Genomic DNA, 14,916 nt, shown 5'->3' with positions numbered 1-14,916 from the left:
TCGTACATGTTAGAAAAGACATGGTTGTCTTATATGCCTGCTTTGGGTATAACAAAACAGCGTCTATTCAAAATACATTAAACACTTTCATGTGCTATTCCATTTAGTCTTCGCTGTTTCATTGCTTCTTTTATGTTAGCCTGACTTGTTGTCTGTCTAGTGAGAGTGTAAATGAAGGCTGTATATCTACACAAAACCTAACAGTTATTTTGATAGTATGTCCGTGGCTGCCACAACAACTTCCATAAGGTATCTGTTCAGGAGCCTGCTTCAAATTGCCTTTGGAGACTGTTACAATATATCATGAAGGATGTCTCTTCTAAAATTTACGTAACTGTTAAGTCAATTTCAATAGCTTCGCTAACTTTGATAGCTTGTAATGATTAGGAGCACATAGTCCATATACACATTCTATCTCTTGGTGAACACCGACCACTTACATGAGCGCCGCGCGGGTTTCGACGTGGATATTCAACAACTACACAGATGGTTGAAATCACCAATAATTTTTATAGCACAATAAATGAAGGAGAACAGCTGGATGTTCTCTTTATGAACTTCCAAAGGCCTTCAAGGAAGTTTCTCATTTTAAATTGTTTTGTAAATTACAATGTATATTCAAAAATTCAAAACTGATATCAAGGATAAAAGCATACCTTTTAAACGGACAACAGTTTGTTGAACTTAATGACAGCACTTCTCGTAAACTTCCTTAGGTTTTCAGCGCACCTGAAAGCTTGGTCTTCGAACATCTTTTATTTATTTTAATTATAAATAACATAATCACTTACTTTTCTGTATATGTTAAGCTTTGCGCTGATTATTCTGTGTTATACATGAAAGTACCATCTGTTGCAGATCATCATAACCTAAATAATTCCTTCAAAAAAGTAGCTTCTTGGTGGCAAATATTTACAAGGAGGCGGTCTGTATAACATAACTCTACAGAAAAAATTTCAGGCCAGCGCTGTAGGCGTAGCACAGTCACAGCGAAAGCTAGAGGAGCAGTCTTTCAGAGCCTTTTAAAAACACTCATTGGGTAACTATTGCAAGCACACTTGCCCGATACCCACGAGGGCATTAATAATTAACTTTTAGGTGGTAGGCTGGCATTCGCTATACTATTTTTCTTCATTCTTCTGAGAAGCGTGGTATCCACAAAACACTTGCAAGGAATTTTGTGCCAGTTGTTCATGCAGTGGCTGACGACGATGACAAATTATGCCTGAAGTGGGTATATGCGCCACATTTACCAGGGAAAGAAGAACAAGCTTTTGTGATGGTTTGGAGCATTGGATGGCCTACTCGTTGCGTTATTCGCATTGTGCGACAACTGGTTGTTCTTTCACTGTTATAAAATGCTTTAAAGTTGTATTACCACGATTGCTTTCCTGCCATTAAGCCTGCCTAAGGCAAGTTTGATAACAAGTTACATGCACTAGTGTAGGTAAGTGGTAGAATACTGGGCTGGCAGTGGCACCCGTCGGACCCGGGTTCGAGCCCCACTATGCCATTGGTGGTAGGTCATCCATGCCTAAGGCAAGTTTGGCAACAAGTTACAAGCACTGGCGTAACTCAGTGGTAGAATATTAGGCTGGCACCCAGCTGACCCGTGTTCAAGCCCCACTGTGTCATTTCTAATACGAACCTTGCAGTATTATACTCCGGCTGTACTCACGCTAGAATATAAAACACTAACTAGGCCAATGTTCGAATATGCTGTGACAATGTGGGACACATTCATTAAACTCAACATTAGTTACCTCGAGAAAGTTCAAAAGAAAAACATTTGTTTTATTTACAACTCCTACGGCAGAACATCGATCTATCAGCTACTCATAAAAAGTGGCCTACAACTTGTTAGGGACAGAAACATCTTTTGCCGCCTTAGGTTTTTTATTTATTAAATAGCCATATACAAATAAATATAAATGTGAGCACTGCAGGCTACTTTCAGGATCTTTTGGTAACGTCATTAGCAAGCGAAAAAGCAACGGAATTATTTCTCTCAATGCACTCATTAACTACGACGAGTATTTATTCATCTCTAGAACTAAGGGTGACTGGAAAAAAACTTGAAACTGAAGTCTCATTACTTAACACTCTCATTACTTGAAATCAGCATTGTCTAAACCATTAGTTTTTTATTGTATGTGTTTGATTCATTGTATTTGCTTCAAAGTAATCACACGCCATTATATAAAGTCTTGTGCTCACTATATTACAACTATTATCAATGCGAAGACGACCCTTTTTAAGAAGCAACTAATCATAATCACGAGTGTACATTCGCAAATATAACTTCTAAATAACATTTTTACGTGTGCAAAAAGATGCACCCTAAATAAGACAACTTTGCACTTTTCTGTTGATGTAAAAAACCCCTTAACAACCCTCGCTCATGGTTAAAGCACAGGCGCTGCGGAAACAGACGCAGCTGGGACAAGCTTCCTCAATTTCACAGTCATGTGTGACAAGGAGGGTTCACCAGGGCAGCCGAAGTTGCCACTTTCTGAAGCCCCCTCGTCGCATACAGCGGCCCTCACTCACACTCTTTAGAACGGATGATACAACAGAATTTTGTCACACAACATGTGGCGCGGTTTCTCCTTATTATGCCAAATCATCAAGCCCAAAGCTTTGCATTGCTGATTCAGAGCGAAATATGTAATTTAAATTAACACCTTCACTTCAATGCATGCATCTGAATCGTAGGTTAGCAATATACATTGACAGCACTCAAAATGTCATGTAGCTAGAATGGCCACATAGACCAAATGCGAACGCAATCACTGAAAAGGGTATGGAAGAAAGTGTCAGACCCCCAACTGCACGACTGTGCAGCTGTAACAGCACTCCTCTTGCTTCTGGGGCCTAAGATGGTGATTATTCTGCACGTTGTAGATGTTGTTCGAGAATTCTTGGCTGCAATTCAACTCTTCAGTGTAGAAATCGATGTTGATCCTCGGCCACAAGCACAGATATTGAACAAAATATTTATTTCATATAGACACAAAGAAACCAAGTTCTCATTCAGTCAAGTATTTTCGTTTTCTACATTTTACAAACATTGGTATTTCTAAGTGCCATAGTCAAGTTGGCAAATATTCAGTATCAATAACAGTAACGCTCCGATACCAAAGAAGAGGTATAATGTTCGCAAATCTGCAACAGCAGCCAGTTCCGATATCGTGGCTTCTAATATAGCATCGCTCAAGAATCTCGATGGTGTCTGACGTTCTAAAGACTTTTTTCTGGCGTCCAAGATCAATATTTCAGAGCACACAAATTTGCAACAAAAACAACTATACAAGAGTCTAATAAACTATATGCTAACACAACAATGACAGGGTACTGTCTACAAGGATTTGCGAGTGAATTTGCTGAGAGATATTTTGCTTACAATAATTTCTACAAGATATTAAGCTGTCGCCGGCTCAAATATTAGGAGGAAACCGTCACAGCTAACACCTCTGGATAGTCTTTATTGCGAATGTAATATTGCTTGAATTATTATATTATGAGTCTCGTATAGCAAAAAAATAAGTTTTCCGCATGCGCGCATTGTAGTGTGTAGTTGCTGATAGAATGAAATTGTGTGAAATTTGGTTTGGAAGTTTTTCTCCTGTTCGCTGTCTTCTTTTTGTGCTACCATTGTAAACCTACAATGTTTGAAAGCTTTTTTTCCGTCGATAGTGAATACAAAATAGTTACGATTTTGAAGTGCCACTTTCAAATATTCAGCAGACAACTATAAAGCAAAATTGTTGATGTGCGTGAAGTATTCTAAAATTGCTTCCACATTTTTCTCAGAAAGGAATCACATACCTGGTACAACATTTTAGCCACTTTTTTGTGTGCTGTGAATTTACAAAAGTCATTCTCAAGCTAAGTATTGCATATAGTAAGCTTATCCGGTCGTCCACACTTCATGTCCAGCTGCACATTATTAGGTTTTTCAAGTAATGATTTAGCCCTGCTGTTAAAAGAGTTTGGAAATAAGTAATTTTGTTATCATATTTTATTGTTGCTGCTTGGCGAAGTAAATGCTCTGTGCATTTATTATTAATTTGACACAATTCACCTAAATTAAATACCACTTGCGTTTACTTCGAGGTCTTACTTCGACATTTCACCGTCCACGGCTTGAAACCACGAGCACCATTATCCCAACATAAGACAGCATAACGCTAGTGCGGTCTTCACGGACAGTGATGGCAAAAAAATATTGGTGCATAATTTAAAGTCGCCATCATTTATTTTGATGTACCTAATTTTAGTGTCTTGAGATCCCAAGGTCACGTTATTTTATTTGTAGTATTGCACAAATTACAGTTTGTTTCGCTTTGTACCGATTGCTGTTCTGCAACGCCGTTGCATTTATAAAGTTAAGTTTTCAGATTGCTTTTCTGCAGTGTCGCTGTATGAGTGCTGCACGCTTGACCACAGTCATGTTACATAAATGTGTACTTTTTTGTGATATGTTCACCTAAAATGTCCCTAAAACTGCTAAAATGTGCTATAGTTGCATTTTAATCTCATGAAATAAATAAACACAATTTGGAACTGTCAGAATTGTTTTGTTTCAGCTAACACCTATTGAATTTGATCTAGATGTCAGAGTTAACATGAACATTATCTTCTATTGAATGAAAACACTAAACACTGTTACCATCGTTGCAGTTGCAATCGAAAATGTACACCTGTAGAAACCAAATTCGTCTGTGACCATAAGTTTAAATGGTACCCCGGAAAGGATTGTTTATTACATTGCTGAAGAGACGTTCATGTGAAGCTTTCAGTCAATGATACTCACCAGTGCTAACAAGTCGTCTTGGTCCATAACGGGAAGAAAGAAATGAGTACAGCACGCTGGTAGAAGCAAAAACACACACTATATATGACCGAGTAAATTTTCTCAATGGTATAAAGCTCTTGGTAGGGTGCAGTTTCAAAAGTCATGGCTCGCAAGTTTCTAGTTATCACATCAGTTCAGTATTACGTTTCTCGGAAAGACCTTCATCATTGTGTCTATTTCGGCACATCAGTTCACGTATCGTCACCATAGATGCACAAAATGTTTCAGGATAAGCTGAAAAGCAATGACTGCAAGTGATTATTCATAGACTTAGACGGTGATCCTTTTTTCTCTTGCTCTGCCTTAATGAGGCACCTCAAACACTCGGCAGCACTTTTAAGCGGCGTGAATAGCAGTTGAAATACACGTCACTTATCACCACACATGCTTGTCTTTCATGTTGTCGTCTCGTATTGGAGATTGTTCTCCTTGATTGCGCAACTATAACAAAGCACACCACACTGTAGAAGCCGTTAGTTGTGTTGAACATTCGAAATGTTCCTACGCTTTATTAGGTCTTCTGAGGCAATCTCTGTATGGCCTTGATGAGTAGAACACTAATTTATTGTGGTACATCTGAAGTGCAACATTCTACCATTTACCACTGTTACACTCTTATGGGGATGGCTGCTGCTCTGTGGCATGTGCGTGCAAACGTTACCGCAGTCAATCTTGTCGCGATCAATTTTCAAAGGGGTCATTAAAAACTGTCCTTCACAGAAATGGTTAAGGAAACATTGTTCCAATAGGAGAAGCCGTTGAATCACATATTTGATTCGCTTGGTTTTGTTGTTTCTCCTGCAGAATATGCTTGTCCATCTCGTTGTGCTCACAAATAACGTCGACTCTGGAGACACGAATGTCTCCAGGCGACGTCCGCCAGGGTCAGGCCCATGAACGGTGATTGTTGTTTTTTCGCCCGAAAATCTGTCCAGGCCCATACGCACTTCCACCGACAATTGCACCATTATTAATTCCTCGCCTGCCACAGCGCAAGCACAAGAGGTCACGAAATGCTCGACGGAAGTCGTGATGAAATGTCACGTAGATGACAGGATTCAGTGCTGAGTTAGTATAACCAAGCCAGAGAGCCAGGCTGTGGGCCAGCTCAGGAAGCGGCTTTCCTCCGAGGGGCCTAACCAACGCCAAAGCGAAAAAAGGCAACCAACAGGCCGTGAAGGCGGTCAGAATTATCCCTAATGTTATAGAGGCTTTGCGCTCTCTTACCGCGACCCTTAGAGACCTGGTGCGGGGACCAGGCCTCGCCCTATGTTCTGCTTCGACGACTTTTTTGGCAGCAGTGTGAATCCTCCAGTACATGGAGAGCATGACAACGAGGGGTATGTAAAATGCTCCCAGCGTCGCATAGAGCTGGTATGCCAAGTGCTGACAGACGAGGCATGTGGGCATAGTGGGTGTCCCGTGCTCGTTTCCAAGAACGAGAAGAGGTGGTACACTGATGAGAGCTGCCAGAAGCCAGACCGCACCGATACATGCCCACGCTCTTCGTGCAGTTCTTCGCACTCCATATGTCAACGGCCTAGTGATTGCTAGATAGCGGTCTACTGATATCATGCACAAGTTCAGGATGGACGCAGTGCAGGACGCCACGTCTACAGACACCCAGGCATCGCAGGCGGCACGACCGAGGTCCCACCGGTGACCCGTAAGTTCCAGGTGCAGGGCTGGTGGCATGACCAACAGTGCCACGCACAGATCAGATGCTGCTAGCGAAACGAGAAGGTGATTGGAGGGGTGCCGTAGGCGGCGCACGAGGCAGACGGAGAGGCAGACAAGTGCGTTGCCAACTGCCGTTGCGACGATGAGCACGCCTAGGCACACTGCTATTGCTAGTACACTCAGCGTGATGATGATGTGGTACGGCACCTCTGGTGCCGCTACTCCCGGACGTCACCAGACTTAAGCGGGTAGGCCAGGAGTGTTACCTGCACAAGCAAAATATGCAACGACAATTTGTTAGTAATATATGTTTTCCCCAAAAGCTTAGTGCCGCATGCATTTGCAGTTTATTAGACGCTGACACACACAGAAGAAAAAAATAAGAATGCATCCGCCTTTGAACTTGAGCAAAACATTCGCAATCAAAAAGCACACATAAGCTTTACTTGAGTCTACAGCTGTTTACTTTGCGAGCACCTACGCTCATTTTATTCTTTAACAGAGAACACATGGTTTGTTCGACGAGGTATTGGTTTTGAAGGCACTGGTCTTGAAATGCGTAGTACCGTGTCTCGTCTTATTGTCGGCCTTGATAAGGTTCTTTGCAACAGTGCAAATCATCCAGTACATGAACAGCGTACACTGGAGGCTCTGTGCGTCATCATCTTGTTCGCGTTTAGGTGAGGTTACCAGTTGCATAATGTCACTGTACCAACTATCTTAGACTCAGCCTCTCAGGGAGGTTCAGAATCAGTTTAAAATCAACCACTAATTACTCCTAGTCGAGGAAACAACTCATCCCAGATTAAATATTGGCCAGCCAGTACCAGGCCCATCTCCTCAAAAAGAGAACAATCGCATGTGTTACATATGTGAACCATTACAATATTTTAAGAATTATTGTCGACTATACGAAGCTCTCATAATCGCCCAATAATAATTTCATCTCTGTAGTCATATATCAGTACGTTAGGCCTGAGCATCCCACAATTAGTGCACGGATGACACAATCAGAACTGGCATTACCGAGTGCTATTGATGTAACGTCATGCTAATATTCTTATTAGAACTCATTATATGATAGTACTGATGACGATGCGCATGGTTGTGTCCTTTTTCTATGTCCCGTTAGCCTGTGCAGATGGTATTTCAGCTAAAGTTAAGCTTTGGGAGAGTTGGTACATAGTGCAAATAAGTAAAAACCAGCGCTGAAATTTCAAAAAAACACTCACGAAGACTGACGACGACAAGCGCTTGCCTTTGCAGTCTTCCTGTTTGTTTTTCGAAATTACAGCGCTGGATTTTCTTCTTTATCTCATTTTAGGATGACTTTTATTGTAGATAACATGCCAACTTTTTCATAGCGCAGAGCTATGGATGAACAATAATAGGAAAGCCTTCACTATCAACTCCTCTAGTGCGGTTAACGCGTTCACAAAATTGCAATTATATTATTGGAAACACTGAATCGAACTCACGCATAGGAGAGGCGCACTACAAAAGCTAAGCGTGGAGGTCATAATAATGAAGATATAGTAGTAAGTGAAGTAATGATGTGTTGCCTTACAGCTAACAGGTGGCAACACTAGGCCACCGGCCAAGAGCACTGTGAGAGCGAAGTGCGAGACAGGAATGTTGCGCTTACGAAACAATTAGAACGTCTCCCTTGGAACAGTGGATAGCGTCCTTGACATGTATTGTTGATGGTTGATATCTGGGGTTGAACGTCCCGATAGCAGCATAAGATTATGAGAGACGCTGTAGTGGAGAGCTCCGGAAATTTCGACCGCCTGGGGTTCTATAACGTACACCCAACTCTCAGCACACGGGCCTACAACATATCCGCCTCCATCGAAGACATGTGTTGTCGCGGAGCAAAATTTAATATATGCAGCTTTCGTTGATGATACTTTTGTTGATGATACGTAGATCTAAAGACCTTAGTGTTTCTTTCGCTTTGCTGACAGTGCGACACTTTGCAGGAAAAAGCGAATGTTTTTAACGCCTCAATAAGACGACATGGTGCTGCCACTGACCAATGGTCCCATTATCTAGACAAGCTTCTCTTTTTGGGCATTACCACTGATTGGTGCCTATATCTCACGTAGCAGCTCCATGTAGAAGATGAAATGGAAGTGCGAAGTTTAATTTGTCTTTTCTTTGTTATATGCATTTACACTTTTAGAGACCCAGCAAATGTGTTAATGGGTCCGCAATGGCAATATAAAAAACACTAAATGGCATTTTTCATAGGCAAGAAACTCAGCAGTAATTATTATTGAAAAACACAAGAAATAACAAACAGATATTAGTTATAAAGAAATGGTAATCATTACTGAACCATCAAATTGTAAATAACGTGGTAATAATGTATTGATTACAAAAAGTTGAAAATATGTGATACGCATCAGAGTGAATTTAACACGTGAAAAATTCAAACCTAGAAACTTCTTTAGAAAGACGAATTACTATGGATTGAATTTTCGAATTTTGCTAAAAAAGAGGTGAGTGACGGGGCTGTTTTTATAGTAGCAGTCAGGCTATTACAAATCGTAGTTCCTTTCAATTCCAAAGTTTTACGATCACAAATAAATTTATTTTTGTTAGCGAAACTCGGGGGCGGGAGAAACAATCGCTAACTCAAGGTGACGTACGAAGGGACACCGACAGTAAGTGGAAACTACCGTTAAGTATTCTGTATATTAAAGAAGAATACTATAACTAACCAGGTAGGGTACACTAATTACAGTAGAATTCTGGAACATGTACACTTATTACAATGGAATTCAGGAACATGTACACTTAGTACAATGTAATTCTTGAACAAGTCCTAAACTCTTACATTCAAATTATTAGGCATTATTGTGCGTAGAGCTCTTTTTGAAGCTCCACTGCTAATAATACGCATAAAGACGCTAACGCAGGTACGCGTTCATTTTTTCTGGACGTCATTTTATTCATAGAAGTACATCAAAGAAGTCTTGAAAGACTCCAGCATAAAGTACGTCGGGCACTTTCGTGTCAGTATATACCTTTTGTTGCCGATGAATCACAGAAACAGTCAAGAAATACATGTGCAATACACACTGCTTGATGATGCTTTGATATCTCGATTTGTGGTTTTATGGTCAACCTTGGTGGAACAATAGCTACGCTGCTCGGCTTCCGACCTACAATTCACGAATTTGATCTCTGCCTAGAAATTTTAATACAGCTAAAATGGTACAGGCCCGTGCACTGTGTGACGAACACCAGAATGCCAATATTTCTGAAGCCCTCTTTTATGGCGTCTCTCACAATCTAGTGGTGGTTTAGGGACGTCATACCTGAGATAAAATTGAGGTGGTTTTACTAAAATGTAAACTTCGTGTTTAGCAATAGTGACCACATAATAACTATTTTATAGGTGGCTTGTTACTTTGTAGGCTCAGGGCCAAATGTTGGCTGAACCTCTCAAAAAGCAGACAGAGGCAGAGTATATTTGGTCCACGCTTAACTGCCTGGCGGCGGTTCCACCTTGAGCACGCGAAATCGTCTTCTTGAGCACCAAACAACCTAGGGTATTACCCACAACATTTTAAACAAATTTATTTGGCCCGTGATAGCAGCAATGCCTTAGCATCAATGGTTCCAGTAGGGTCTAGCACGTGCACGAAAAAAGCTGGTCAGAAAATGTGGCTCCATGGTGAAACGAGATGAAAAGCATGGTTGGTGCGATAAGATAGATAGACTGGCAAAGGGACAAAGCTTGCGTATTCATGGGTACAGTAAATAAACTTGTGAAATCGAGGGAAGCTTTTGAACAGAGCGATAAAAAAACTATTTTGCATGTTTACGTGCTACACGCGATTGAGTGTTCTCTTGCCGCTGTGTTATGCACCTAACAAGGACATCAGGTGAATCGCGTAAGCACGCTTTGATATGCTAATCATTTCGTAAGCCGTCCACTCATGTAATCGAGCACACCATGCATGAGGCCCTCTACGAAGTCGATCGTATTCACAGCAGGAGCACTTCAGTTAGTGACAGGTGCTCACGATATCTTCTCATGTGAAAAGATTAATTCTAAACACTTAAGGTAATTAGCCCTCTCAATAATGACGTTACCGACTGTGCAAGGATGAGGCGCTGATTTATATTTACCTAAGGTTACCATTATGAGCCGCATTATAAACATTTTTTTGCAGCAGCTAACATCATTTGAAGAGTTTGCTGCGAACATAACTGCAGTAAGTGATCACAATAAATGCACCCTAATCGTCGTACGCTCCAACAGATACCACAAACTTAAAGAATGCTGCTTCAACAAAACATGACCAATTTTAGTGTAGTTTTCGAAGCAAACAAAGCTTAATATATTAAATTTAAGCTTCCAATAAACAAAGAAATGACCGCAACAGGTATTGAGAAATGCTACATCATACTAGGTAGAAAAAAAGCGTGCTCCGAAACAAAATCTTCGCGAATAATTGTAGCGGGCTCATTTACGATGCTGTAATGCTAACGAGCATGGTTTTCTACATGAAAATCAGTGGTTGAAGAACAGAACAAGCGAGTATGCTGTACAGCCACCTGTGCTTGTCGCATATACAGTGTCAGAGGTGTGCTACGGGTACGTACTCCCTCTTATCTTAATAGCAGTACACGCTTGTTCAATGTTAAAGAGCGGGTCGAAAGTCAAGCAAGACTGCGCGCTCAATATACTGAAATGCGTAAAGCCTAAAGCCAATCTCGTCTCCGGGCAAGCTAGTGGCACCATGAAAGTCATGTCGTACCGTTCGGCCAGTAGTTAACAGTGTGGTAGTTAGTAACTAGCAATGTGATAACAATGAGCAAAAAAACATTGTTCAGAGCGTCTATGCCGGGCATAACACGTCACAAAGGCACATAACCCTTGACAGGGGTGTAGCAAAATTTTAAAAGAACACGATGAATTTCTTTGATGCACTGTTGCCAAGAAGACTCAATGAGCTTCCTGGGAAATCAAATTCTGTTTTCTACAAAAGCATTAAAAATACTGCAGTCTTCTTCGCGCCGTTGATAGACTTATACACGTGCTCTACCACAGGAACCAGCTATCGCTGAGTCATCCACCTACCGTTCATACATCCATAACCGCAAGTACAAAGATAGTTTGACAAACATTATTTCCTTATTCTCCTTCCTATGTGTGTGTAGGTGTGTGTGTTCTCTATAGAGATCAATCATTAAAACCGCGCTCTTGGAAAAGCAGGTTTCATAGACTGTGCGCTGCAACACCTTTTTGATGCCAGAGAAAGCTTACATACTCCAAATGTAAAGTCCCTACTATTAGACATCCAAGATGTCACGACTTACGAAAATAATGCCGTTGAAATTAAATATTGATCAATAATGTTTCGTCTGCCTACATAAACCAGGAAACATTAACTGCACGTGCAATAAGTGAAGTCTGGGGCCATAGAGATTACGTTGTTTTAATACAAAAGTGTTCTATGTCAGGGCCCAGTACGTCTGCACTGACATACTTCCGTCACGAATGTGACATGGTAAAATATATACTAGCAAATTGTAAAGGAAAACACGAGAACGAATGTTTCTATTCCACGGCGTCGACCTAGCAATCTCTCGATGCACAGCACGTGGCGTTAGCTAATATGCCACGGAGTGTACGTTGTCGATAGGGTGCTAACGGCAAGCCATATATATATACTCCATGCACCGTTTAGAGGTCCTCAGAGCTCTAAAACTTCAGTGCGTGTTTGTTATCAGTAGTGAGATGGCACGAAGAGCTCGAATTGCACGTGTTGTAAAGGTCGTCGCATCGATAGAGTGCCACCTCAATGGAGCGTGGTCTCGCCTGCGCGCGCGCGAATACGAGAGTTGGACTTCGAGTGATGACAAAGGTCACTTTGCTCGCTGCCGCTGCCACGTTTACCAAAGAACCGCGCTGTTGACAAACGACGAAGTAAGAGTTGTCACAGTAGTTCACGCTTGTCCTGTGTATGCTCGCGTGCACGCTGGTTTTGTGCGTCTTCTATTCTCTTTGAACAGCGTGCATCAAGTGCTGAGCTGTGAGAGCTGTTAGTCCGCCCTCATCCTGTCATGCTGATTTTGTGTGCGTTTTCCTCTTAAAACGTGCGCTGCAAATTTTGAGCTGCTTGCCGTTCTTCACATGACTTTTCATGTTTTTGCTGCGTCTAAAACAATGCACAATAAACTCTCATCTACCTCTCTGAAGACACGTTTCACTTTCGTGTTATACAGATTCCTAGATAGGTGAATCAGCACGTTTTCTGTTTGTATTTGTGAAGATTGACCAAACGGTAAATCAATTTATTTTCGATGGAAGCGAATTGGTCATTTGCAAGGACAGTTTTTCTTGTTCGCCGGAACAAAGAGAGCTTCATTTAACCGGGAATTGGTGCACCTGTCAGCCAAGTCCATGTGAAATTGCGCACATGCCATTGCATGAAGATGCGAAGGCACGTTGCTTATAAAATGTGCGTTGGCCGAAGGTAATGAATCAATCATGCTGCATCAGGCTACAGCGCAGCATATAAAAAAATCACAGCATATGCACGGAGTGAATGATGATTGGTGGGGCAAAGCGTTCGTAAGTCCGTCCGTGCTTTCGTCCACTCATTCATTCTTGCTTCCGTCCATACATGCGTCCATCGGTGCGTCAGTCCATCCGTGAGACCATCAGTGCGTCCATCCGTCCGTTCATAAGTCCATTCTTCCATCTGTCCATGTGAGTCTGTCCATCTGTATGTCTATCCGTCCGTCTATTCAGTGAACACTCCAAGTACACGCATCTCACAACTTTTCATCGTGGAGTTATCATATACAAGTGCAAGCTATCCAATGGACATTCCAAGGACCGCTCTTTCGGGTATGTGCAATTGGTGGATTCGCACTACCACGAGGGACGTACAAGACTCGCCATAAAGTGATTCGCCCTTACAAAAGCAAAGTGAATCAAATGATTTTCACGCGTTGCATTTTCAGAGTGGTACAGCAATATCTAACTAGATTCTTCACGTTAGCAAATGGGCCAAATTACTCTATCTACTACTGTGAAAGTACACCCGTGTGTTTGTGTACGCAATCCCCCCAGAGAGCAGATACACATTTCATGTTTGAATCTTCGCAGCAGATTTCGTCGCGCCCACTGTATCGTGCAAAGCGATTTTCTCTGCCTAACAAATAAAACGTCAGTGACCATTGTGATTTCCACCATGGCCTCTTTTCGCAATTCTAGATAGCATGGTAACTTTGCTCACAGCAAGATCCTATTCATAGAATTTATGGCGTTGTTTTTTAAGAAGAAACCGATTCAGTCGTTTTCACGCGTTGCGTGAAGAATCAAGTCCCTCCTATATTCACGGAGCTGTGCTGAAGCGTATTGCGTGATACACTCGACCCAGAATTCTCGTTACAGTGACGTACTCTTGCGTTTCTAGAACCTGCAGGTTTCGCGTAAACTGAGATGTAGATGCGCTCGTCACGAACAAGTGACGCCGTTACTGTTGACTTCGAGTGGTGTATTCTGAGTAAGACATGACAATGTACTCACAAAAACAAAACATGGCCTTTGAAGAAAAAAAACGCGTTTGATAACATGGCGTTTTAAAAAAGCGGCAGCATCTGGCACCACCTTTTGGCTCTTCACATCTGAATAACAGGGCTATTATCACATACAACATGCGCTTAGCATCTCAGGGTTCACTCTGCTTTTTTTTACTCGTGACACTGCGAAATCTCGCTCTGCGCGTAGACAGCAGAGTCCTTCAGCGGGATCGTCAATTCATGTGTTTTTAATTGGGCCCCATGGCGATCAGCGACGTCCTTTTAACAACTAACAGACACCCCCGAAGTATGTGCCTCTAGAACGTCAGATTTGAGAATTTTAGCGTACTGTAGAACAATAAATGAACGGTTATTTGAAACACAGGTCAACGTACTTTCTACTACGTGTTTTCCCAGCTGAAAGGAGCCTCATGATGCTAAGGAGAGATTGAAAAAAGCTGGTAACTTAAGTGTTCAAATCTTGTTGTCTTTGTTTTTCTCTGTGCAGTACTTTAGCAAGCTGAGAGATGTTAAGTAATGTCGCTATAGATACAGTTAGTAATAATAGGTAAAGCTATGTTTCGTAAACGCTGCAGACAGACAAATTGACGTGTACCTGATTTTATTGAAGGATATGTGGGGTTTAACGTCCCAAAACCACCATAATGCCACCTGGTGTTCTGTGCCAGTGAACAGTGAGCCAGTTCTGTGCCAGTGAACGAAGACGACGAAGACGAGCATTCCGTGCCAGCGGAGACGTCCTTCTTCGTGTCTGAGATTTTGAAGGTCGCGTCTCCTTGTGCGTTTCTTTGAGCTCTTAGCGCGTG

At 41.8% G+C, this 14,916-nt stretch overlaps 1 protein-coding gene across 1 annotated transcript in view; it reads right to left on the bottom strand.

Moving 5' to 3' along the window:
• Nucleotides 1-2,980: 2,980 nt before the first annotated feature.
• LOC119168690 (5-hydroxytryptamine receptor 1) overlaps nt 2,981-14,916 on the bottom strand; it is a 48,670-nt gene continuing 36,734 nt past the window's right edge. Inside the window, exon 2 of the mRNA XM_075865964.1 lies at nt 2,981-6,804. Coding sequence (XP_075722079.1) covers nt 5,744-6,553 — 810 coding nt within the window. The 5' untranslated portion in view covers nt 6,554-6,804 and the 3' untranslated portion in view covers nt 2,981-5,743. The remainder of the gene's footprint in view (nt 6,805-14,916) is intronic.

The sequence above is a fragment of the Rhipicephalus microplus genome, chromosome 6 (assembly GCF_043290135.1).
Source record: "Rhipicephalus microplus isolate Deutch F79 chromosome 6, USDA_Rmic, whole genome shotgun sequence".
Classification (NCBI taxonomy): domain Eukaryota; kingdom Metazoa; phylum Arthropoda; class Arachnida; order Ixodida; family Ixodidae; genus Rhipicephalus; species Rhipicephalus microplus.
This window is presented reverse-complemented; position numbering and strand designations above follow the sequence as displayed.